The 26,099-nt window shown below is 39.2% G+C and overlaps 1 protein-coding gene and 1 pseudogene across 2 annotated transcripts in view; one reads left to right on the top strand and one right to left on the bottom strand.

Moving 5' to 3' along the window:
* Mep1b (meprin A, beta) overlaps window positions 1-20,366 on the top strand; it is a 29,191-nt gene extending 8,825 nt beyond the window's left edge. The window contains exons 7-16 of the mRNA XM_013014803.1: window positions 4,231-4,348; window positions 5,118-5,296; window positions 7,084-7,302; window positions 7,877-8,029; window positions 10,797-11,012; window positions 13,850-14,293; window positions 16,040-16,219; window positions 18,462-18,588; window positions 19,206-19,410; window positions 20,247-20,366. Coding sequence (XP_012870257.1) covers window positions 4,231-4,348; window positions 5,118-5,296; window positions 7,084-7,302; window positions 7,877-8,029; window positions 10,797-11,012; window positions 13,850-14,293; window positions 16,040-16,219; window positions 18,462-18,588; window positions 19,206-19,410; window positions 20,247-20,366 — 1,961 coding nt within the window. The remainder of the gene's footprint in view (window positions 1-4,230; window positions 4,349-5,117; window positions 5,297-7,083; window positions 7,303-7,876; window positions 8,030-10,796; window positions 11,013-13,849; window positions 14,294-16,039; window positions 16,220-18,461; window positions 18,589-19,205; window positions 19,411-20,246) is intronic.
* Window positions 2,901-3,621, bottom strand: LOC105984602 (annotated as a pseudogene). Its single transcript, XR_001175001.1, has one exon. The product of XR_001175001.1 is annotated as a 60S ribosomal protein L9 pseudogene (transcript).
* Window positions 20,367-26,099: the final 5,733 nt, after the last annotated feature.

Raw genomic sequence — 26,099 nt, 5'->3', positions numbered from 1 at the left:
TGTTACCCTATGTCAATGCTTGGAAAGGGGCATTAGTAGCTTTCTAAATGGCACAAAGGCACCCTGTGGGCTAGTGTGGCCTTGGATAGTAAGAAGTACTTTAGGCAGGTGGCCCATGGTGTGCAAAGGTATAAAACTCGACTTGAAATTTAGATTGGGAGCAGGAAGTTATTGCTATTAAGTTAGGTAGGTGTGATGTGGATTGGAAAGAAGTTGGAGCTTATATATGCGTACTGTTAAACTTGGCCTGTGTACTCATAATGAACAGTAGAACTGTCTACTGTCTTCTGTCTACTTAACTGCCAAGGAGAACGTGGCATGCTTGCTGATATTAATATCTAGTTACCAAAACAACTCACCTTCTTGTGGAAGTGAATTATGACTGCACCCTGGTTGCCCTTATTGGTACTGCAAAAACAAAAACAAACAGTGAGGAAAATAGAAGACTACAGAAGAAATTCATGAGTCTACAGGTGGGGCGAGACAAGAGTGGAGAATAGGTATCGTTAAGAGATGTCAGTGTCCAGCATTTGGTCTTGGATGACTGGGTGAATGTAGTGTCTTCAAGAAGGATGGGGAATCGATCTTGAAGATGATGGAATAGTAAAGTGTGGTGGAAATTAGTTGCTGATGTGTAGAATTTAAATTGCATCAGTGTCATTGTGGCAGATATCAAATACAGCAGTGAAGTATGGTGAAGCTATGCTAGATAGTAAAATATTTGGGGATGTAGTAGATGATCGAAACCATCAGTGTGGGTGAGTACCTGTCACATTGCCTTACATAGAACTGGATGGCCATAGACAATGGAATCTTACTGAGTTATCCAAGAAGATTTTCTTGAGTTAGTGGATAGCCAAGAATGAAACTCAGCTGGGAGAACACGTGTTTCGGAACTGGTATAGAAGGAAGATCTGATTGAAGTTATTGAGAAAAGAGGGCTGATCAGAAAACAAAGAGCAAATAAGAGTAGAGAAATTAAAAACAGGGATAATTTAAGAGCTAGAGGCCATGAACAGTTCATGGAGAAGAAAGATTTTTAATATTCATTAGTGGAACAGCATGTTGTTTGTTAACACATCAACACAAACAACGGGTCTACATCCTGCAGCTGCTGCTGCTGTCCGCAACATTCCCCATATAAATATGCTGCAGGGATCTGCAATCCTCATCAGCATCTTCATGCATGGCCACAAGTTACTATGCAATAGCCTGCTGTTCATGAACAAGGACAGGAACCTTTGTCTGCTTCCATGTTGGCATTTGCCCCCTTCAAGAGCAAAAGCAAACATTGGGTAAAAGGCTGTTTTCCTCTTATCTAAGCCATGCACCCTACTCTTGTTAGTAAAAGCACTGGCATGTTGCTGGAGATAGATAATTCAGAACTACTTCATAGGCTTGAGTCTCCAGAGTGACTACATTCTAAGGTTGATGAAGCTGTAGCTGTACTACAAGCCCAACAAGGTAAAGAGGCTGCCCAGAAAGCAGTTAACAGTGTCACTGATGTTCCAACTGTTTAAAAATGGATCAGGGACCATGAAAAGAAACTCGTGCTTCACCGAAGAAAAATATCTAAACACTGAAAAACTTAAATATTATGAAAAAAACATTGCAAAATATAAAATAAATAAAGGGAAGGAAACGTTGAATCTTATGTACCGAGCAAATTCCAGGTCTACCAAAATGCTAGTCCTAGATTACTTGATTTAAAAACAACAAAAATACTACAAAAATAGTAAAACATAAAAACAAATTAATGTTTTATAGACCCTGGGAAAAAGAATTTTCAGCAATGTACGAAAATTTAAAGCATTCCTTTCTTTAATTTTGTAATTCTTTATTGTGGAATAGCTCAGGATATAACAGAATTGATAACTGTGCAAGGAAATGTAATTTGAATTATAAAATTCTTGCTTTAATAAAATTCCTTAAACAGGGAAAAATTAATTAGTGGAAAATAGTTTGTAAAATATTATGTACACAGCAACTTCACTTTTAATAAACATATATTTGTGAGTGCAGAATATGGTAAGGATGATTGATTATTCTTGGGTGCTATGATTTTAATTTTCTTTCCTTTTTTATATGCCTTTTCTAATGAATTGGCAATAAACAGACTTTACTCATGAGGTTGCTAAGGCTGAACTCTGCTTCTTATGATTCATGGCTTTGAGAATCTTGATCTAATCCTTAGTCTTGCCAGCGCAGTAATCATCTTTGAATGTCAAGACAGTGGCTACTTAAACGGGAAGCAGGATCCCTGAAGCAATGGTTTACGCCTGTAATCCTAGCTACTCAGGAGGCTGAGATCTAAGGATCACAGTCTGAAGCCAGCCCAAGCAGGAAAGTCCATGAGACTCTCATTTCCAATAAACTACTCAGAAAAAGCCAGAAGTGGCATTGTTGCTCAAGTGGTAGAGCTCAGGGACATTGCCCAGGCCCAGAGTTCAAGCCCTAGGACTGGCAAAAGAAAGAAAAAGGGAGAAAGGAAGGAAATGAAGACTTGACAAATGCTTACTGTATTTTGACTTTACCTTTATTTTCTCTTCTTATCCTTCCAATTCCCTTACAAAGTTAATTTTATTTCCTTCTTTAACACCTAAGCTAAAAATTGATCAACTGGGCACAAAGGTACACCATTGCAATTCTAGCACTAGGGAAGTTGAGGTAGGAGAATCTCAAATTTGAATCTGGCCTGGGAGACATGGTGAACTCCTGTATCAGAATTTTAAAAAATTAATTAAGTTGGCAAAAAACTATTGGTGATGAGGATAGGGGATAACTCAGCGTGTTTTCCCTGAAGTCCAAGTATTTCCAACCCTCTCTGGCTACATACCCCATTTGAAATGTCTTTCTGTGTGTATCTGAATCAGGCCCCTGATTCAGGTTCCCCTCAAAGCTTTTTTTTTTTTAAGTCTCAAATCAATAGAATTCTTTTATTGATTGCATCATGGAAGTATCAGAAACTGGTCAGGATTCGGGATAGTCTCCAAAGATGCGTTAACTTAGATCTTATTCATCAGCCTGTTGAACTGTTCCTTTTTCAGAAACATAGATACCATCCAAAAATTTTCTGATATCCTTGTTTTTAACTGTTGTTGCCTGCTGAATTAAAGCAGCTGAATTTGAGACAAGTTCAATATCATTTCCTTCAAGGATTAATTCATCTTTCTGGGCTTGAGAGACTGAACAAGCAACACCTGTCCTCATCCTAACTCTTCGGATGTATTTCTCACCCAAGAAGTTTCGAATTCCAACTAGAGACCCATTGTCCCGAATAATAACAACGTTGATGGGGAAGTGAGCATACACAGATCTCATCTTGTAACGAAAGCCCAGAGTAACACCCTTGATCATGTTCTGCACATGACTACAGATAGTGCGCACGGTGGCCAGTTCCTTTCTGTTTCCCCACCATTTGTCAACTCGGAGCCTCTTCTTTTTCTTTCCAAGGAGGCTGAGTTCTAAGTTGATGTGGTTGAAATCCCTCCGCAGGGTTCCACGGGAGACCTTTCACAATCACCTTGCGTCCCTTCAGAGTGATGTCGACGTTTTCTGGAATGTCGACAGTTTGATTACTGAGAATGGTCTTCATTCTCGCAGTAGATGGGGCAAAAAGAGCCAAAGCTTCTTTTCTTGCATGTCATTGCTTTCATGCCTCTGTTTACTTTTAGTTCCATATCTGTCCACCTCACTAGCATTCTTTTCATTTCCAAAGCCATGGTTTTGAATTATTTTGGTCCTGGAGTTAGTTGCAAATCTCATGACAGCTCTCCCTAGAAAATACACTTTGTAGATACAGATAAATGTATATTCTCTTTGCACACTGTTTCAGGGTATTTATGGATCTTCCAATATCAATGTCCTTAGATTAAAAGCCCCATTGTGATGTTTTAAATGCATTTGGTCACTTCTCAGATGAAGCCCGGGATAGTGATTCTTCATATTGATTGTCCATGATTCTCTGTATGTGTTTCCTGGGATAAAGAAATATCCTTCTTACTGTTTAGTAATGCACCACTAATGGGCTCTAGAGAAATCGGAAGCAAAACAAAGAACCTGAAGGATAATCAAATACTTATTTCTAATTCTCAGTTGAAACAAACATTTAAGAATAAAATACTCAATATCCATGAAAGGACTAAGTCACAATCAGTGGTGCTATTTTACACAGTGAGTTTCCATGGTGTGTGTTTGAATAAGTATATTTTTGTTTGTTTCTTTCTTCAGAAATGAATGCTAAAGGAGTTATCCTCAATGCATTTGAACGCTACCGTCTAAAAACATGCATTGATTTTAAGCCTTGGGCTGGAGAACCTAATTATATATCAGTAATCAAGAGCAGTGGGTAAGTTCAAGGGTTAGTTCTAAGAGTTGTGAGAAGACTATTGGACCCAGGATATTTTTTATGTCATAGCAATTGTCCAAGGCCTTGGTCTTCAGGTTGAAGCTGTCCTTTGCTCTGCTGTTGGTTGCAGAATAGGACAGCTAGGTATCATTTCTTTAGCCTACCATGCTCAAAGGCCTGATTTCAAAACCCAGCAACAAAAAAATAAAATAATAAAATGAAATGAGATAAAAATAATGCTTTCATACATGTAATCAAACAAAAATGTTAAAATAAGGTGAGCGGGAGTACCTATCATCAATCCAGCAGCCTTGTTTGAATTTCATCCCTTTTGTAACTGAGTGCTCATTATTCTCTTCTACTTTGTACGTTTCTCTGTGTATTTGAGTTACATGTCACCCAACAATTCCTACTACTTGAATTAAGAAGCTGATCGTATCATTTGCTTGACTGAACTTAACAATTCTGAATTGGTTCTGTGCCTTAATAAAGCTCTGTTTATGGTCATGGGCCTAAAAAAAGATGATCTCAAAAACTTTGAAATCCCCAGGTAAAACCAGAATTAGGGTGACCAGAGGATGACTGGTACCTGTGTAATAGCTAGTATTAGGGCAAGTTCTCCAACTATCATCTGGCCTGCAGAGTTTTCCATGCTTTCCCCAGGTATGAGAGAAATGTAACCTTCCGATATAACAGGGAAGGATGTAGGTGATAATGAAGTGGACAGTGAGCATTACTATAACATCCCTTCTATTAAACTCTCCAAAAGCTGCTGGTCTTCGGTAGGAAACAGGCGTGTTGGGAAGCAAGACCTCTCTATTGGTGCAAACTGTGACAGAATAGCAACAGTTCAGCATGAGTTCCTCCATGCCCTGGGCTTCTGGCATGAACAGTCGCGTTCTGATCGAGATGACTACGTCAGTATAATTTGGGACAGAATTCTGGAAGGTACATTATTTCTCTTGTTTCAGTTTTTAAAGACTGAGTGTGTGGTCCTTGCCCATTATCTGTGGCAATTGTTAATGTTGGGAAAAAACTCTGATGTGTTGATGTCTTACTTCATTTAGCCTCTGACTTAGTATTAAGTGGAAGCAGCTGAAAGTTGTTGGGGTGCTAGTATCCCAGAGCCCTAGTACTGTGCTTCCCTTAGAAATTAGTGTCTCTCAAAGCATATACAAAATTATAATTTATAGCTAGTTACACTGCTGTACCATAGAAAACTAAAGATTTCTTGAAAAGAGCATGTTTAGCTTTAAAATAGTTTCAATGGATGGTTCTCACTGGCTTATTTTTGGTAGACACTTCTGCCCACATTTGGTAACATGTTGATATGTTTTAAAGACAAGGCATAGTTTATTGTATGAACAAAGCCACCTGATTTAATTGTGATCAATTGGTGGGATGCTAAGTAGACTGGAATTTTCTTTAAATGTTTTGTTTTCATTTTAAAACTTCAATAGTTTAAATTGACAAACCATAATTGTGTCTTTATGGGCTACAAAATGATGGCTTGATAGATGTACATAATGTGGAATAATTAAAACAAACGAGCATATCTGTCACCTCATTTAGTATTTTTTTGTGGTAAAACATTTGAAACTACTCTCAGCAATTTGGAAACATGTAATATGCTATTGTTAAATACAGCTCCCAGGATTTAAATACATCTATATATGTTTGAGTAACCATGGATTCCCCGTGTCAATCCATTCTAATGACATTTGTCTACATTACGTTCCCAAATCCCATCTTACTATTTCTCCTGAGTCCTCTTACTTTCATATATATCTGCTGTGGATGCTCTCAAATTTCTATTATCACTGTTTCAACAATTTTTCCCTCCCTTCCTCCCTCCCCCCGCCCCAACCCCTTTTACATTAGTTGTACAGGGAAGGGGCTGTGACATTTCTACATACTGTATCCAGACAAAACTTACCCTTTCTATCACTCTTCCTTACTTCCTATCTACTCCTAAAGCAATTTCTATTTTCATACATATGAATAAACTATTTCAATCATATTTATCCTCATTTACCATCTCTGTTCACTCTCCCTCCTCTTGATGGCAACTTTCCACTTTGTGGTAGAGCCTGTTTTGCTTTCTTGTCATTCAGTTTTGTGTGTGGGTCAGTACCACTATTTTTGTATTTATTTATTTATTATTATTTTTTTGTTGGTCATGGGTCTGAACTCTGGGCTTTGGTGCTGTCCCTCTGCTCTTTGGCTCTACCACTTGAACCACAGCGCCATTTCTGGCCTTTTCTGTTTATGTGGTGTTGAGGAATCGAACTCAGGGCCTTATGCATGCAAGGCAAGCACTGTACCACTGAGCTACCTTGCCAGCCCTTTTGTATTTATTTTTGAGATAGGGTTTCCCTATGTAGTCTGAGCCTGGCCTAAAATTCCTATGCATCCCAGGCTGGCCTCAAACTTGTGATTTTCTCTTGCCTTTGCCTCTTGAATGCTAGAGTTACATGTGCATGGCTTGATACCACTTTACAGAACTTTTCCATTAGGAGTTCCCCTAGACCAAATCAATTGTTCATATCCCAACTTTGGGTTGCAGTAGATCCATATGACTGTTGATAACATTGTTCTATTATATTGTTAAGACAGGAATATGTACAACACTTGAAATAGATTGCTTGTAAAGTCTGCTCTACTTTATTACAGTCTTTATTTCTAAGCTGAATTTTATGAATATCAAATAATTGAAAATTTTATGTATCACCTAGGCAGAGAGCACAATTTTAACATCTACGATGACAAAGTATCAGACTCCTTGAATGTTCCCTATGATTATACCTCAGTAATGCACTACAGCAAAACTGCATTCCGAAATGGAACAGAGCCAACAATTGTAACCAGAATCTCAGACTTTGAGGATGTGATTGGCCAACGAATGGACTTCAGTGACTATGATCTCTTAAAGTTGAATCGACTGTATAACTGCTGTAGGTGAAGGTTCTTTGAAGTAACTTGTATTTCCTTTGGCTATATTGGAAAAAGTGATAGGTTATGTATTTTGGGTTTTGTGAGCACTCAGATCCCAATCTATGACTTGGATATAGCATTTTTCTTCTCACATTGCAGGTCTGGCAATGAGATCCTAAAATCAACTTGAGTCCCTTGTTGGAATGTACCCAAGGTTTTTGAAGCTGTTAGTGATTCAAATACTAACCAGTTTAATGATCAGACCATTTTTCAACTAAAATCTATATAGTATAGCAGAAATTGAACAAATTAATCTGCATTTTTGGTTCAGTGATTTGAATGATAAGGGGAATGTAGACTCAGGTTTCTACAAATAGAAGAAAATATTTGGTGCAGGTTGCATTTTGAGATTTGCATAATCAGTTTGGCAACAAGGCTTCTGCAGATAGAGGAGGCTCCTTCCATCTCTCAGAATTAACTAGGTGTTCTCTTTAATGCCAAACTGACCAACTTCATACTTCTGTGATAAACTGTTTTTATTACTTAGATTACCATGCTATATAAGGGTTCATGATTTCCTTTTTCCTTTTGTAGCCTCTTCCTTAACCTTCATGGACTCATGCAATTTTGAACTAGAAAATGTGTGTGGTATGGTTCAAAGTTCAAGAGATAGTGCTGACTGGCAATGGGTTTCACAGGTTTCCAGTGGCCCAGAGAATGATCACTCCAACATGGGCCAATGCAAAGGTAACAGCAATGAGATTTTTCTAGATTTCCCACTCAGTAGCAACTTCTTTTTCTTTGCTATGAAAGTCTGGGCTTTTCTCTCTCATTTCTTTCAGAATTGTCCAGGATAATCAGTTCAATTGCTACAAAGGGGTGTGCCTAGTGCATTGTGATGACTTGGATAATCGCTTTGCTTTTATTCTGAAAGGATATTTTTCCTTGTACAAATCAGAGTTCAATTGTGTGAGGAATCAGTGTGTGCTCAGAACTGAAGAGGACAGTATCTCCTGAAAGAACTTTTTTTTTTCCTGAAAGAACTTTTATTTTTTAATTATATATATATATTATTGTAAAGATACTGTACAGAGGGGTTACAGTTACATGAGTAAGGTAATGAGTACATTTTCTATTGGGCATTTTTACCCCCTCCTTTGTTTTTCTCCTACCATCCCTTCCCTCTCCACCACCCGAACTCCTCCCTCTGCCACCCCAAAGTTGTAAAGTTTTCAACATACTGTCTTGTACTTCTCATTGCTACAATGGGTCAACCTGTATCCTTATTTCAGCATTTTGTTATTTCCCTTCCCCTCCCCAAATTAGAAAAATGTATATAAAAGATGCAGGGCACTGGAATCAATGCAGTGAAAACAGGGGTTATACTGTGTGGGAAGAATATACAAAAGAAACAAAAAAAATTACATAGTACATTATAAGTACATTAAAAACAACAGCAAGAAAGAGAAAACCTCTTGTGTCCCTATCTTGGGGTTTATTTTGCTTAGCATTATCTTATATGGTACATAGCTTTTGACCTTTTCTGCTTGTCCTAGACATATACTAGTTATTGCAAATAAGGGAAAGCATGGCACCTATGTTACTTTGGGTCTGGCTTACTTCACTTAATAGAATTTTTCCAAGTACTAACAAATGAGGTGGTGTCATTCTTTCTGATGGAGGCCATATCTATATCTATCTATCTATATATTTATAGATATATCATATTTTCTTGATCCATTCATCTACTGAGGGGCATCTGGGTTGGTTCCATATCTTAGCTATGGTAAATAATGATGCAATAAACATAGTTGTGTTGGTAGCTTTAGTATGGCCTTGTTTGTAATTGTTTGGGTAAATGCCCAGAAGTGGGATTGCTGGGTCATAGGGGAGCTCTATGTGGAGTCTTTTGAGGAATCTCCATACTGCTTTCCAAAGTGGTTGAACAAATCTACTGGAAGGACTTTTATTTCAGGCACATTTTCTAACAACTTACAGAATACAAGAGACTCTAACAGACAGCATTAGATCAAGAATTCATTTTAGATTTGTAGCTGGATATGATATATGATTTTTGTTAAAAAATACTTGAAGAAGATATGGCAATGAGTATCTTTTTCCATCTCAGTTTTGTCTAAATTAAGAAGTGATTTATCTACAACTTCCAGGTTTCTATTTATTTGCTCATTTCTATAACAAATAAATGAAAGTAGACTTTAGAACTTGAAGCAACTGCCAGAGAGTTTAATGATCTGCACAGGGGTTAAGGTCTCTAGTAGCAAAAACATGCTTTTCTTTCTCTATATCATTTAAAATCTGTATTGATAGTGGACAGTTGTTCCATATAGATAGAGGGAGGTACACAGGGAAGAAGGAAAAAGAGGGAAGAAGGAAGGAGAAAGGGAGAGAGAGAAAGACCAGAGGGTCAGAAAATGGTCACTTTAACCTAGTAAGGGCTCACTCTCATGCAATTGTAATTACCTGCCAAAGGCCCCTCCCCCAAATGCCATCAACACGTGAACATCTGCGGAGAGATTTAGATCATAGCAGTTGCCCATAGTGGGAATTTAGCAAATACTAACTATAAGGTGAAGGAAATGAATTTATATATTCAGACCAGAATTACTGTTCTTTCATTAGAGCTAATTTAAAACATTGAGAGTTACAAATGGAAGCAGAGAACTGGGAAGGTCCTTTCAAATTCTGGAATTAGTTATTATGATTTTAACCTTTTCCTTATGAATGGCATTTTAAAATATGATAATGTAGATCTTGCCTGGTGGTTGCTGTATTTCTAATATCTTCCGAGAGTTTCATTATTTTTTTCTCTTTTCTTCCCTTCCTATCTTCCCTGCCTTTTTCTTTCCTTCCTTCCTTTTTGTCAGCTTAAGGCCAAAGAACTTCAAAAATGTTCAAGAAAAATGGGCAGGTTGGCAAGACCCTGTTTTCCTGGCTGCCTTTTCTCCTGTCTTCACAAAGTGGGTCACTTGCCCAGAAGTACTTAGCAATCATACTTGAACCTCAAGCTCTCATTTGGACACAATTTCCATTTCTCTTTAACTTATTTTCAGAAGGGAGATAACTCTCCTTGGTGTCTTATGGGTGATAGGTGTTTCCACTTGGACCTGGTCTTAGGGCACTTGAAAGACGTTTCTTTTAGAAACTACCTTTTGGTCCTACTGCTCAATAATGGGTTGGAGAGTCGTATTGTATTTAAAAAAATTAGCATTTGATATTTACATTTACTTTATTTTGAATCTGATAGTAAATAAAAGTAAGTAAAATGGTCAGTGCTTACAAGCAAACCCCTACTATTATAAATATTTTAAATATGCTAGATTTGATTTTTATGTTATGTCAGTTAGCTATTCCACAGGCTAGCTAGATACGTGTCTCCTGAAGTGTCTGCCTTAAGACTGAGTTAGGATTAACACAAAGACTGTCCCACTGTTAACAGATTCACATCTCCTTACCCAGTATGCTTTCTCTTAATTCTGCTATTTCCTCTTAACAGGTTCTGGTTTCTTTATGCATTTTGACAGCAGCTCTGTAAATGAGGGAGCAACAGCAGTGTTGGAAAGTAGAATATTCTACCCTAAGAGAGGATTTCAATGCTTGGAATTTTATTTATATAATAGTGGGAATGAAAATGATCGACTGAACATCTACATTAGGGAGTATTCTGCAGGCAATCTGAATGGTACTTTAACTCTCATACAGGAAATCAAAGGTACAGTCTTGTCATTCTTGTTTGGGTTCAGAACGAGACAATGCCATAACTTAATGTGACAACTTAAAGCAGGCAGGGGCTGTTGGCTCGCTAGTTCTCAAAGAGAATATGATCTTGTTTGATAAAGAAGCTATTATGAGATAGATCCTCTATGGGTGTTATATTGTGTGATACAGCTCATAAAAATACAGTGTAAACTGGCTTGGGCAAAATGGGAAGGGTCATCAGCTCAGTGCAACTGGACTGTGGGATGATGAGGGAGGAACTGATCTTGGAAGCACCTGGCCTGTCTCTGCGTTTTGTTGGAGTCTCTTGTTTATATCAGAATAGACTGCTATTTTGGTCCTTTTGGCTCCAAGTTTACCTCTTACCAACTGCAGAAGGAACTCTTTTTCTTAATTTTACCTTTACAAATAAATTCCACTAAAGGACTAGTGACTGGAGCCAGGCTCACTTCTGTAATCCTAGCTACTCAGGTTGCTCAGGTCAGAGGAATGAGGTTCAAAGCCATCTCAGGCAAGAAAAGTCTGTGAAACTTTTATCTTCAGTTAACCACCAATCAACTAGAAGTGGAACTGTGGCTCATCTGGTAGAGAACCACAAACAATAAAGCTCAGGAACAATACTCAGGTCCAGGACCCCCACCCCCTGTCAGGCCCCGCCCCCCTCCATAGACTGTAGTGACTTGTACTAAAGGCTATTGCCACAGCAATTCCTAAGTGGGGCATAAGTGCTCACACTTTGTAACAATCATGCATCAGAGATAGGGGCCAAGTTGACTACCTATTGAAGCAGATGGCTAAGAAAGTTCCCTGGGGAAGAAAGGGATGTGAGGTGGCAAATACATTACTCTGCTCTGTGTATTGACTGGTTGGCTTGATGAATTGAGCAAAACCTATAACAAAATGAGCCTATCTTGTACTATATATCATGCCATCCCTCCTCTCTGTGTAGCCATGAGGAACAATCTGAAATATAGATGCTTTCTTCTTTGAACATCTATAAACAATGAGAAAATGAAATTCTTCTTTGTTTCGTTTTTATGATGATTTTGGGGTGAACTCAAGGCACTTACTACTTGAGCCATGTACAACTTATATACAAAATTAAATGTTATAGGGGCTGGGATGGTGGGTCAGTGGTAGAGCGCTTGCCTTGCATGCCTGAGGCCCTGGGTTCGATTTCTCAACATCATATAAGCAAAAACAAAAAAGCCAGAAGTGGCACTGTGGCTCCAGTGGTACAGTGCTAACCTTGAGCTGAAGAGCTGAGGGACAGCGCCCAGGCCTGGAGTTCAGGCCCCATGACCGGACCCCTCCCCCACCAAAAATTAAATATTATAGATGTAGACATGAAAACCTTACATATGCTCATTTGTGTTAATGCAAATACTATGTTTTGTTATGCATTTTAATACAAGGTTTGGAGGGAGATCCTTACTATTAGTATTCTTCGGTAGATGGTAATAGACAAAAGCACTGAGAATATCATCAATATTAACTGATAATATTGAAAATAATGAAATAAAAGCTATCTTGAGAGTTTTTGTTCAATCTAGCATCCATCCACAGAAAATAGCATTTCACATTTTAATTCTATGTTTTTTATCTTTAAGTAGTTGTACAAAGAAGTCACCACTCAATGAATTGGTTTATGGGTACAATGCATCTTGGTAGATGTCACTCTTTCATTATTCTTTCCCATTCCTCCTAACCCATACACTTGCTTCAATTTTCTTAGTTTCATATCATTTCTATAATTTGGATTCTTGAATTTATTTTCAAGAAATTGTGCTGCTCATTAATTATTGATATATTGATGTCTTAAATCATTGTGTTAACTGCTAGTTTGGCATGAATTTCTTATCTGTTGCCTACCTGGAAACTTCTGAAGATTTTTAGTGTACTGCTTCACATTAGAAGATGTGATATAAGAAAATAATATAAAATGACATACCACATAGTGCTAACTGGTGGTGTAAGATAATACTTGAGAATGAAGTGGAGGTTGGAAGAAAAGAGGTGATACCAAATATCAGATAAGACCCTCTATTGTGTGCCAGCACTGGGGATTGAACTCAGGACCTGGATTCTGTCCCTTAACTTCTTTGTTCAGGCTGATGCTCTACCACTTGAGCCACAGTTCCACTTTTGTCTTATTGGTGGTTAGTAAGAAATAGAAGTCTCATGGACTTTCCTGTTTGGGCTGGCTTTGAACTGTGATCTTCAGACCTGCTGAGTAGCTAGGATTGCAATCATGAGCCACCAATGCCTAGCTCAGATATAATGTTTATAATGTTAACTTGCTAGTTAATGATTTAAGGAGGACAGAGTATGATATAGACCTTCTTGTGTCTGCCAGATTTCTGTTTTATACCACTACAAAGTTGATTAAAAATTGTGCATGTGAAGGAAGTATTACAATTAAACTATGAATACGTTAAAGAAGGCACTAGATGAACATTTACAGAATCACGGATACAGATATTAAAAGTTAACATAACCAACATATAATGGCTGGAGACACATAAATAAAGCATGAAGTACTCATGAATTGGACATTATTGCTTGTTTACTCTGTTTTGGAAAAGGGTATCAGATCTGAGAAACAACTATACACTCATTAAGATATTCCAGAAAACAGTCTAGCCTCACACAAATGCCCTGAGTTAAATCATTCTAGGCTTCAGAAGTTTGAGAAATAAGAAAAACTACTTCATATTGTAGGAATTAAATGTTTCTTGGGTAATCATTTAACCATGAAAAGTCCAATGTTGACCATGTTGAAGCATAATTCATAGTCCTTTCTCTTCTTTGCAATAATGACTGTCTCTGCAGAAATACCTGTTGGAAGCTGGCAACTTTATTATGTAACACTACAAGTGACCAACAAATTTCGAGTGGTGTTTGAAGGACTCAGAGGCTCCGGTGCATCATCCGGTGGTTTGTCTATTGACGACATCAATCTTTCTGAGACACGTTGCCCTCATCATATCTGGCATATAAGGAATTTCACACAGCTCGTTGAGAGCCAAAATGGGACTCTGTATAGCCCTCCATTTTATTCTCCTAAAGGTTATGCTTTTCAGATTTACTTGGATCTAAAATCTGTGACTGATGTCGGCATATATTTTCACTTGATTTCTGGAGCCAATGATGATCAGTTACAGTGGCCATGTCCTTGGCAGCAAGCCACGATGACACTCTTGGATCAAAATCCTGACATTCGGCAGCGTATGTCCAACCAGCGAAGTGTAACTACAGACCCATTTATGACCACTGGTTCGTGACTCATTTTCTTTATTGCTAATACACAACCATTGTTCTGAGTGGTGGGGGAGGACAGATGATTTGGGACTGAGGGAATTGCACAGTTGAGCACCTAGGGAATTGGTAACCTGAGTTTTCTGAATGAAAGATATTTTGGGAAAAGATTTCACTGGTTGAGGACACAGCCTCCAAACAGCAACTGTTAGTTGGAGGATGTTGAGGAATAGAGAAGGTACTCACTGGAAATTGGGGACCATCCCTAAATTTTCAGTGTTTATATAAGGTGCGTTAGAGATATCTGCATATTCAAATCCAAGGTTTGCTTCTCATTAATTAGGTGACCTTGAGAAAATAACTTCTTGGAGCTTCAGCTGTAAAAGCAGGGCAGTAATAGTAACCCCACAGTGTTGTTATGAGAATTAGGAGAGATTAAGTATGGGAATCTGTTGAGAAGGCCTGGTATGGACAGTTCTTCTGATGTGTTCTCCTAATCCATCTTGCCTTGGTGGCAATGTGTCTCTTGGAATAGGGTTGATTGGGGTCAGAAGGAAGAAGTTGGGCAGGTGCACTGGAGTGTTGGTGGGAAGGTTATGTTAATCTTCAATGATGTTAATCTTTTGTCTCACAGAGACTAATAGAGGAAAAAAAACAGAATTATAACAAGCTGAATATTGCTAAATTTTGAAGTTTTTAAATGAAAAAGGATGTACCAAAGAGCAACTTAAGTTGATTTAAAAGTAATCTTCACAAAGGGAATATAGAGAACCTAACATTCACAATTTTCACTCTTTTACCAAAATGTTTCTCCCTGAATGACAATGAAGTGTCATTTAATTCAGTTAATGAAATAAAATACTTTATGCTAATATTAAAAACTTAACAACTGCCAGGTGCTGGTGGTTCACACCTGTAATCCTAGATGCTCAGGAGGCTGATATCTGAGGATAGTGGTTCAAAGCCAACCTGGGCAGAAAAGTTTGTAAGGCTCTTATCTCCAAGTCAACCACTCCAAAAGCCAGAAGTAGAGCTGTGGTTCAAGAGGTAGAAAAAGCTAAGGAACAGCATACCCTGCTCTGAGTTCAACCTATAGCTTCCCTCCCCTCCCTGCGTGAACCCCCCTTCTACCCCGACCCCCTGCCCCTTGTGGGGCTTGAACACAGGAGGGCCTGGGCATTGTCCCTGAGCTCTTTTTGCTCAAGGCTATTTCTCTACCACATTGAGCCACAGCACCACTTCCAGTTTTTCTGATGGTTAATTGGAAACAAGAGTCTCATGGGGACTTGTCAGCCCTGACTGGCTTTGAACCTTGGACCTCAGATCTCAACCTCCTGTGTAGCTAGGATTACAGGCATTAGCCACTGGCACCTGGCCCAACCTACTGGTTTAACCTATAACTTTAACACAGTTACAAAGGCTCTCTAGACTTCAAAGGCCACAGAGGAGGCATGATTCTAAGAGGGTCTCTGTTCTGGTCAAAAAGCACAGGTGTGAGATCCCCAGCTAGGGGACTTTTGGTCCTCTCCATTTATGAGTGAACAGTCTAGTGAGCAGTCTTCCCTGCCAGGCAATCTCATTTCCTTTAGGACAGTATAAATGAACAAGCTCCAGTGGTTTGCCAGGGAATACATCACAGGTCAATAGCATCATTTAATTATTTTGAGCTCCATCCTAATTGTGTTTCGTGTTGTCTGTTCTTTCCTACTACTGAAAGCTATGATGATGCTAAACACAATCCATTAATATAAATTGCCTTTCCAGGTAATGGGAACTATTTTTGGGACAGGCCTTCCAAAGTGGGAGCTGTGGTTTCGTTCCCTAATGGAACTCAGTTTCACAGAGGCCCAAGCTATGGAACCAGCGTTTTTCTAAGCCGTAAGAGGATGCAAAGCAGAGATTTTATAAAGGGAAATGATGTTTTTATCCTACTTACAGTGGAAGGTAGGTCAATAAAAATAGTTTTATTGTACCTATTTTTTGTTGTGCTGTGTGTGGCCATTGATTATTTACTATGTTCTTCTGAGTTTCATTTTTAGGTATATTATAGGATGGGGAAGGAAATGGGCATGAGTGGGAGCTTCTTTTAACAATAATATTTTTATTATTAATAAAATATTATTAAATAAAATAGTATCAATATTATTGTTAAAATAGTAACAGTATGAAAATAATTTCATTTGAAACAGTGAAAGTGTCAGGGAAAGAGTATAATTATTTCTTCGTGGAAATTTCTTGAGAAATGAATTACGGAATAGCTAATATTTTCTAGGACTATATTCTAGGATTCAAACATAAAAATATCACACAAGTACATCAAATCAAACCAGAAATGGACTGTTTTGTCATCTGTTTTAGATGCACACACATGCATATGTGTAAAAGCACACACATCTTGGCAGTAATGACATTGGTCTATTGTTCTTTAAAGTATCTTATCCAGGGAAGCCAATAATTATACTTTCCAGACAATCTGGTAATTTCCTTGTTCTATATTATATGATGAAATTCATCTACTGTTAAAACTCCACATGTAGCTCAGTAAAGCAGAGTCTTCCTTGCGAGGAGAGGTGGTACTAGCAAAACAGTGTCCATTAGGGTAGATCAAGATGATACTTCTTGGGAAAAGATAATCCAAAATAACATTTTTTTTTTTGGTTCCGGTCATGGAGCCTGAACTCTGGGCCTGGGTGCTGTCCCTCAGCTCTTGAGCTCAAGGCTAGCGCTCTACCACTTGAGCCACAACACCACTTCTGGATTTTTTCTTTTTGCTTATGTGGTGCTGATGAATCAAACCCAGGGCCTCATGCATGAAAGACAAGCACTCTATCACTGAGCCACATTCCCAGCCATCAAAATAACATTTTTTTTTGTATTACTGCGGTTTCAACTCAGGGCCTTGTAGCCTCGTGCTTGCTAGACAAGTGCTCTAGTGCTAAGCCATGCCTCTAACCTGCTTTTTTTCTTCCCCATGTTGGAACACGATCTGTTTATTTAAGCTTACCATCCATTGCTGGTATGCCAGATGCACACAGCCATGTCTAACTTTCCTCTGTTGAAAGGGAATCTCAGACTTAAGTTTAGGATGACAGGTGCATGCCACTTTCCCAGCTATGCATTGAGAGGGGTCTTGTGAACTTTTCTTCCTGAGCCGGCCTCAAACTCCCAAATAGCTAAGATTATAGTCATGAGCCACTGATACTTGGTAGCTCTGGCTATTCTGAGACAGAGCCTCACAGCTTGCCCCAGCTAGCTTGAACTGTGATCTTCTCTGTCGCTGGCATGGCCAGCATTTGCCACCACCAGCTTTTTCTGTTGAGATAGGATCTCAAGAACTTTATTTTTTACCCAGGCTAGCCTAGAATCTTGATCCTTCTGTACCTCCCAAGTAGCTAGAAATACAGATGTGAGTAACTGGCCCTGACTCCTAAATAATTCTGTAAGGAGAGAAAACATTTTATGTAGCTGAGAAAAAGTCACATCTTCATTAACTCTCTTTAGTCTTGTTTGAATCAAAGACAACCCTCTCTCCTCCTATATCTTAAAAAAAAATCAACAAGAAAAAGCGAAGAATGTGACTCTGGATTTTAGGCCACCAAACATCTTGCTTGAATTCTAACATGTTACTTCACCATAAGAAAGATTATTTATCCTTAGCTGTTTAATACGTGTGTGTGTGTGTGTGTGTGTGTGTGTGTGTGTGTGTGTGTGTAAACTTAGGACCTGGCATTCTTGCTTGGCTTTTTTGCCTTTACGTAGTGTTCTACCACTTGAGCTACATCTCTAGTTCCTGCTTTTTTTTCCTGGTTAACTGGAGATAAGAGCCTTACAGATTTTTCTGACTGGCCTTGTTCTGAACAATGATGGTTAGATCTCAGCCACCTGAGTAGCTAGGATTACAGCTGGGAGCCACCAGCACCTGGTATTTGTGCTTTTGAGCTCTGCCTCCCCCCCCCATGTCCTTTGAAGGCTGGTGTCCAAGGCTTGTGTTGCTCTGAGTTCCAACAAGGCAAGCACAGGCTTAAGTTGCAGCTCTACAGCTTGGCTCAGTTCTCTGCACCTACTTTTTATTACAGTGTCATGACTGTTGCTGTACCCTGACCATCTTATCTTCTCAGACTAAAAGGTTGGATGATTGATTATTAAAGCAAGAGCTGATGCCAGCTTGTTCTCCTATCTTCCTCAGACATAGCTCACCTCAATACCTCACAAGTACAGCCAATCCCAACCTCTGATATTCTTGACCTCTGCTCCAGTGTCACATGTGAGAATGGCGGCATCTGCACTGTCAAAAATGGCAAAGCTGAGTGCAGGTAAGGGGTTGTGTGTGAAAGACCGCCTCATTCTTCTGAAAGAAATCTCATGGTGCCAGTTAAAGCAGGTTTGATCACTGAAAGTTCATATGATTGAAATGAGCCCGTTGTCATCCCGAGCCATGTGGGATGTTCACTTTCCTTGCACTACATTTAGGGCTTCAGACAGATACAAAGACAATGAACTATGGATGAAATATAGCACATTACATTCTAATTGCCTGAAAAAGTTCCCACAAGTTGCATAATTAATTAAAGCCTCACACAACCTTGTTCTTTGGAGCATGGCTATTCTCATCTTCTAGATGAAGACGCTGAAATTCTGGGATCTTGGCCAAGGTATGAAGGCAGCAGGCGAGGAGCTCAATATTCTGTTCCTTAGGCTACCTCTCTTCCCTAGCTTGGAGCTGTTGTTTTAGTATCTGCTTAGGTGTAATAATTTCCCTTTTTGTAACCTTGAGATGCCAGTCCCACATCTCCCTCCAGGCTAGAGTGAGTGAAGTAATTTTGTAGTTCAGGGACTTGATGGTGATCACTAGATTAAAGGCAATCCTTTGACAGAGAAGACATCCAGAGTTAAATGTCAGTGTGTGGCTCCATCTCATGTCCATGAGCAGGTGTCCTGCAGGGGAAGACTGGTGGTTCATGGGAGAAAGGTGTGAGAGAAAAGGCTCCACCCGAGACACCATCATCATTGCTGCTTCTTCTACTGCTGCTGTGTTTGGCTTGATGCTCATCGTCACGCTCATTAGTGTCTATTGTACCCGGAAGAAATATCGTCCAAAGACAAGTTCAAATACAGAAAATATAAATCTAGAAAACGTAAGTTAAGTCTGATATTGGTTATTCAAAACCTATTGGTGAAACCATATGGAGAAGAATTAGGGCCGTGTTACACACTATTCTTTGGTTGGTTTTCAATACTAAGATGAATGATTTGAGGTTCCTATTACCTTCTCTTTGCATTAATGGTTCTGAAACTGGGGAAGGGGAAGGAAAAGGAGTGGCGTCACATCTGAATGTTGTTTTAAAAGTCTTCCAGATACACAAGAATCTCTGAAAATTTTAAGTGAAGTAAATGAAAAAAGGCCCTGTTAGAATATTCTTCAAAATAAAAATATAGCAGCTGACTAAAGCAAGAGCACATCTTAAGAAAAACTATCATTTAAGAGATGTATTCTTTCTTTGTGCCAGTATTGTGGACGTGAACTCAAAACCTTGAGCTCTTGCTTGGCTTTTTTGTTCAAGGCTCTAGTATTTGAATCATGCCTTCATCTGATGTTTAATTGGAATAAAGAGTCTCATGGACTTCTCTGCCTGGGCTAGTTTTGACCCTCAATCCTTAAATCTTGGCCTCCCGAGTAGCTAGGATTACAGGTGTAAATCACCAGCACCCAGCTAAGAGATGCTGTATTTTATTTTAAGTTTAGGATATTCTCAGTGGAAAACACTGTATCAAGATACTAAGTTTTGGGGAAAATCAGCCCAAAGATGGGTAATAGTTGTGAGCAGAAAGCAATTTTATTCACATTAACGATTAGTTTGTTTCTGAGTGTCAATCTTTAACCATGAGACAATAGATCAATTGCTTCAGAAACTTATTAGAAGAGTACTTAAAATGTATACATGTTCGTTGTCTTTTTGTCCTCTATTTCCAGCTTGTTTATGATGCAAAAGGGACAGTGTCATCCATGTGGGACCCAACGGGCCTACCTGGTGGTGGCTGTGTCTGTAGGCTGGTCCCCTGGCCCAGTAGGGAAGAGCCAGGCTTTAGTTAGCAAGGCGGGTGGAAGAGGGCATAGAAAGGAGGCCTGGTGAACTAAGTGGAGGGGGCTGCCAACTTATTTTCCTAGGAACTGAAAAACGTGAGTTATTATAAGCGTTCTCGCTTAGTCAATACAGATAGGAAGGAATTAAAGAAAAATGATTTTAAAACAATGAGAAGAGAGAAAAAGGCAATCATTACAATATCAGGACAGAACTCTTTGGTCTCTAGGTAATTAAATACATTCTCAAGGGCAAGAAACCAACTGATGTTTTCCTTAGTCTTGGCATTGCTCCAGTTAATTCATGATAACAGATCTTACGGATCTAGTTTAGATCTTAAATCAGGATGACCTTCTTTCTGAGGCCCCTTTGTGTGCTCATCCTAATGGCTTGGTGGCCGAGTAATGGGGTCCTGAAAGGCCAAGGAATTGTCCTGGAGACCAAAAGCCAGCTGAAAGGGAGTCAGGCCAGGAGACTGCTGCTGGAGACCACTTAAAAATTAGACTGTGTCATTGTGATTCACAGAAGGGGTAGTTTTCAAATTCAGAAATTAAGTCATCAAATTATTCTTTCTCCTTTTAGCAATACGCTTTTTGAAGATTAACTCAACAATACAAGCTAGCAAATGAAACGAAAAAGGACTCTTCATCATGGATTTACCTAAGCTATAATTACAACATTGCATTCTTCTCAAAATGGCTCTTCTTTGTAATAACTGAATGTACTATAGATCATTATTTTGATAAAAGCCAAATTGTCCAAATAGCTTCCCTCCTCTCTGTGAGTTTTTTTGTCTATGTTTTTCTTTATGGAAAAATAGCAGCTCAGGCTCATCTGGATGCATAAATTGTCACTAAAAGGGAGTGTAGCCACTGGAGAGAACTTTCCCAACCACCCATCCTTCTGTCTGGGCCTAGTATAGTGATCTCGCCGGGGTCCCAGTCAGCCCCCCATGGAATGATCATCTGTGTGGAATCTCAGTACTTTCACTCTTGTCCTGTCTTAAGGTAGGGAAGGCAGCTCTCCCCACCCATTGACAAATGCTTCCTTCCAAACATGGCTGCTTCCTTTTCTTTTCATATACTCCTTTGTCATGTCATGTAAGTGTGATTTTCCATATATTTGGGCACATGACTTTAGCCCCCAAGAAAACTTTCTTCTACTGGAAGAGCAATTTTCAAAGTTCAGTACAAGCCTTTCTTTACACTTTAAAATTTTATTTCAGATCTCAAAGATTTATAAGCCTTCTGTTGACCAGTATTTTCATTGTAAGAAACAAAACTGGGACTTCTTTTTAATGGTTGTCCTGGGGCTTGAAGTTGGCTCGAACTGATGGTCTCATTTGCTTTTCTTGTTGCTCAAGGCTGGAAGCTATACCTCTAGTTTCTGATTTTTGATGGTTTATTACAGATAAAGGTCTTATATATTTATCTGCCCAGGCTGGTCTTGAACTGTGATCCTCAGTCTTCAGACACCTGAAGTTAGGATTATTGGCATGGGCCACCAGCACCCAGCATCAACCTGGGACAATTCTAAGCTATGCGTTTATTAGTCATTAATAAGTGAACAGGTACTCTATCACTTGAGCCACACTCCCAATTTAACCAATGGTAATTTTTTCAAAGTCCGTTAGGACTGGAATATGAAACCATATGGCAAAATTTTGTGCCACATCCAGTAAAGTCCAGGTTTTTAAGATTCTACAATGAACATTTAGGCAGTATAGGTCCACTGGGTTAGCAGCTCTTGCAACTTAAGACTTTTTGTTATATAGTTCCAAAACATTACTTAATATCACTACTGACCACATTAAGAAAGTGTTGGGAATTTGCTTATGTTCATTGTGGGAAGAATAACATTTCTAAAATTGTATTTTTTTTACCCAAAAGCTTACATTTTGATCATCAGTAGCATAAATTGTCTTAACATCTTTTTTTCCTTTCTCAGTATCTTACCATATAGCTCAAGGCAGTCTTGAACTCATGTTCTTCCTGTCTCAACCTCTCATGAACTAAAGAGTTCAAGCTTATGTCTACATTTGCAGTTAACTAAATAACTTCTTCTAATTATAAAGTCACTTCATTAATTTTTTTAATGTCCCAGTACTGGAACCAGAACTCAGAGCCTGATAGCTGACACTTAGCATTTTTACTCAAGGCTGGTGCTTTCCTCTTGAACCATAGCTCTATGTCTGACTTTGGCTAACTGGAGAAAAGAGTCTCATAAACTTTCCAGCTTGTTCTAGCTTCCAAGTGTGATCCTCAGATCTCAGCCTCCTGAGTAGCTAGAATTACAGACATGAGCTACCAGTGCCTGACAGTTTTTCAATTCACATTTTGTTTTGCAATAATTATAGATTTATATGCTGTGGTAAGAAGTAATACTGTGGGATCCAAGGACCCTTTACTCAGATTCTGCTAGTACTCCATCTTACAAAGTCTGTGTCACACACAGTCAGGATTCTGACTCTACACTGGGTGCTGGGGGCTCATGTTGTAATCCTAGCTACTCAGGAGGCCGAGATCTGAGGATTGCCGTTTGAAGCCACCTCAGACAGGAAAGTTCATGAGGCTCTTATTTTCAATAACTACTCAGAAAAAGCTGGTAGTGGTGCTGTGGCTCAGGTGGTAGAGTGCTACCTTTGGGCAAAAAGAGCTCAGGGACAGTACTCAGTCCCAGGCCCTGAATTCAGGCTCCATAACCAACCAACCAACCAACCACTCAAACAACAACAAAAACTGACTCTGGTACAGACAAGATGGAGTCCCAATATCCATTTCCCTTTTGTTCTTACTATACATCCTCTGCCAACCACCACCATGTTACAGTCCTATAATTTTTGTCATGTCAGAATGTCCTGTTCATGTCCTATTCATGGATTCATACAGTATGGAACATTTGGGGGTTGATTGCCCCACTCACCCCTAGCATAATTCTTTGTAGATTCATCCAGGCTATAATGTGTATCAGTAGGTTGCTGTTTTTTAACTGATGAAGAGCAGCCCATCATGTACTATAGTCATTCATTTGTTTAAGATCATCTAAATTGTTTCTAGTTCTTGGCTATTACAAAAAAACTTGCTGCATGTGTTTGTATGTGGTGTTTTGTTTTATTTTGAGATGGGATCTATTATATAGCACAGGTTAGCCTTGAACTCGAGATTCTCCTACCTCAGTGTCTAGAATTCTAGTGTTGCATGTATACACCACAATGTCCAACTTGTGTATTAGTTTTTATGTAGGGATAAGTTTTTCATTTCTCTGGAATACATACCTGTAAAGCCACTGCTGGATCATAGAGTTGTTGCACGTGTAATTTAAAGAAACTTCCCAAATCTGGAGAGGGGAAGGGGAATAACAAAATGCTGAAACAAGGACACAGGATGACCCATTGCAACAGTGATACTCACAAGACACCATGTTGGAAATGAGCTTTACAATTTGAGGGGGGTGAATAGAGGTGAGGGAAGGGATAGTAGGAGAAAAACAAAGGAGGGGGTAACAATGTTCAACAAGAAATGTACTCATTACCTTACTCATGTAACTGTAACCCCTCTGTACAGCATCTTTACAATAAAAAAACTGCCCAAATGATTTGTAGAATGGCTGTACCATTTTACATTCTACCAGCAATATATAAGTGATCCAATTTCTTGGCATCCTTGTCAATTTTTTTTCTTTTGTTTTTAAAGCATTTTGAAACAACAACAACAAAAATAACTTTTAACTGGACCTGGGGTTGGCCACTATCCTTGGGATTTTTTTTCCTTAAGGCTAGGGCTCTACCTCTTGAGTCATAGCTCCACTTCAGGCTTTCTGCTGGTTTATTGGAGGTAAGTTTCACAGACTTTTCTGCCCTAGTTGGCTTTGAACCTCAGACCTCAGCTTCTGAGTAGCTAGAATTACAGGCATGAGTTGAGGCCCAACATAAACAAACAAGTTGTCATTAAAAAAAATACACTTCTGTTTGTTTGTGACAGGGTCCTGTTATTAGCTCAGGCTGGCCCGAAACTCACAATCTTCTTGCTTCTGACTTCTAAGTGCTGGATTACAAGAATGTACCATCAGGCCCACCTTATAGTCTTCATTTTTAGAGCAGTTTGAGATCTTCAACAAAACGGAGCAGCAATATGTAAGTGATCCAGCACTTAGGAAAAGCTGCTGTTGGTAGAAGAGAAAATACCAAGGAATGATGGGAGGGAAGGGCAGGGAAGCAGGAGGATGAATCTTCAATGAGGACAGATTATTCTGAGAAGTAGGGAGAGGGGATGGAGGACTAGTTAAAAGATTTTTTTTTGTTGGTTTTGGGGCTTGAAATCAGGGCCTGGCAGCTGTCCCTGAGCACCTTTGCTTAAGGAAAGCACTCTACCACTTTGAGCCACAACTTCACTTCTGGTTTTCTGGTGGTTCATCGGAGATAGTCTCATAGGCTTTCCTGCCTGGGCTGGCTTTGAACTGCAATTCTCAGATCTCAGCCTTCTGAGTAGCTTGGGTTACAGGCATAAGCCACCAGCTCCTGGTGAAAGTAGTTTTTAAATACAAGTCTGAGAGCAAAACTAAAATGCACACATGCTTTTCCTCACAATAAGTGGCTTGGGTGGTTCACAGTAGCAGTCCTGGTGAAGAAGATGCGGCCCTGCGAGGTTGGTGACGCTTATGCCATTGTTTCTGCATGAAGGTCATGAACATTTGTGCCACAGCCTTCCTTGTCTCTCAGTAAGGTTCTTAGATGATTAACAATACAAAATGATGGCAAGCTGTTATCGCTCCCTATTAAGAAGTTCCCAAATGGAGATAGAGATAATTTTTTAAAAATTGTTATATTTTTATTCTAGGACAAATGGAAGAAAAACCTCTGATGTCTTACTTGTGAATATAATCATATTATTCATAGGTATATGAAAATATATCACAAGGACAAAGGAATCTGAGTACATATACACATACATACTTTAATAAAATGATATTTGTTAATACTATATAGCTACACAGGTTTACATTTTTGCTGTTAGTTTCAGATTTGAAGCTTCTGAATAATGTAGGGAATTTTTTGATGTTTTTTTTTGGTGCCAGTGATGGAGGCCCAGGGAAAATCCCTGAGCTCTTTTGTTCAAGGTTAGAGTTTTACCACTTGAGCCACAGCTCCACTTCCAGCTTTTCATGGTTATTTGGAGATAAGAGTCTTATAGATCTTTCCTACCTAGGCTGGCTTCAAATGGTGATTCTCAGGTCTCAGCCTCCTGAGTAGCTAAGATTACAGGTGTGAACCATGGACTCCTGGTGGTGAAGGGATTTTGTTTTGCAATTGATTCTAGGCTATGGCTGAGGCATGCAAACATTTACTTAGCCCTGTGTTACCAAATGGTTCCTCTTCTTCCGTTCTACAAAAACTCCCATCCCCCACTGTTATCCTTAAAATGAGAGAGCAAAGGAAGCCATCCCAGTTGCCATGGCCCAGGGCCTGCTGTGGTAGCCACACCAGGATTCCTTTCACCATGGTGTCTGTGATTATTCAAGACAAGTGTCCTCAGGTAGAATTAACTGCTTTCCTGGATAACAGAATTCAAGAGTTAGAGCATCAGAACAGAGTTGAGTTCCTTCTTTTTTTGGGGGAGGGGGGGTCCGGTCATGGGGCCTGAACTCTGGGCCTGGATGCTGTCCCTCAGCTCTTCAGCTCAAGGCTAGCGCTCTACCACTTGAGACACAGCGCCACTTCTGGCTATTTTTTCTTTTTGCTTATGTGG

The sequence above is a fragment of the Dipodomys ordii genome, unplaced genomic scaffold (genome assembly GCF_000151885.1).
Source record: "Dipodomys ordii isolate 6190 unplaced genomic scaffold, Dord_2.0 Scaffold25, whole genome shotgun sequence".
Lineage (NCBI taxonomy): Eukaryota > Metazoa > Chordata > Mammalia > Rodentia > Heteromyidae > Dipodomys > Dipodomys ordii.
This window is presented reverse-complemented; position numbering and strand designations above follow the sequence as displayed.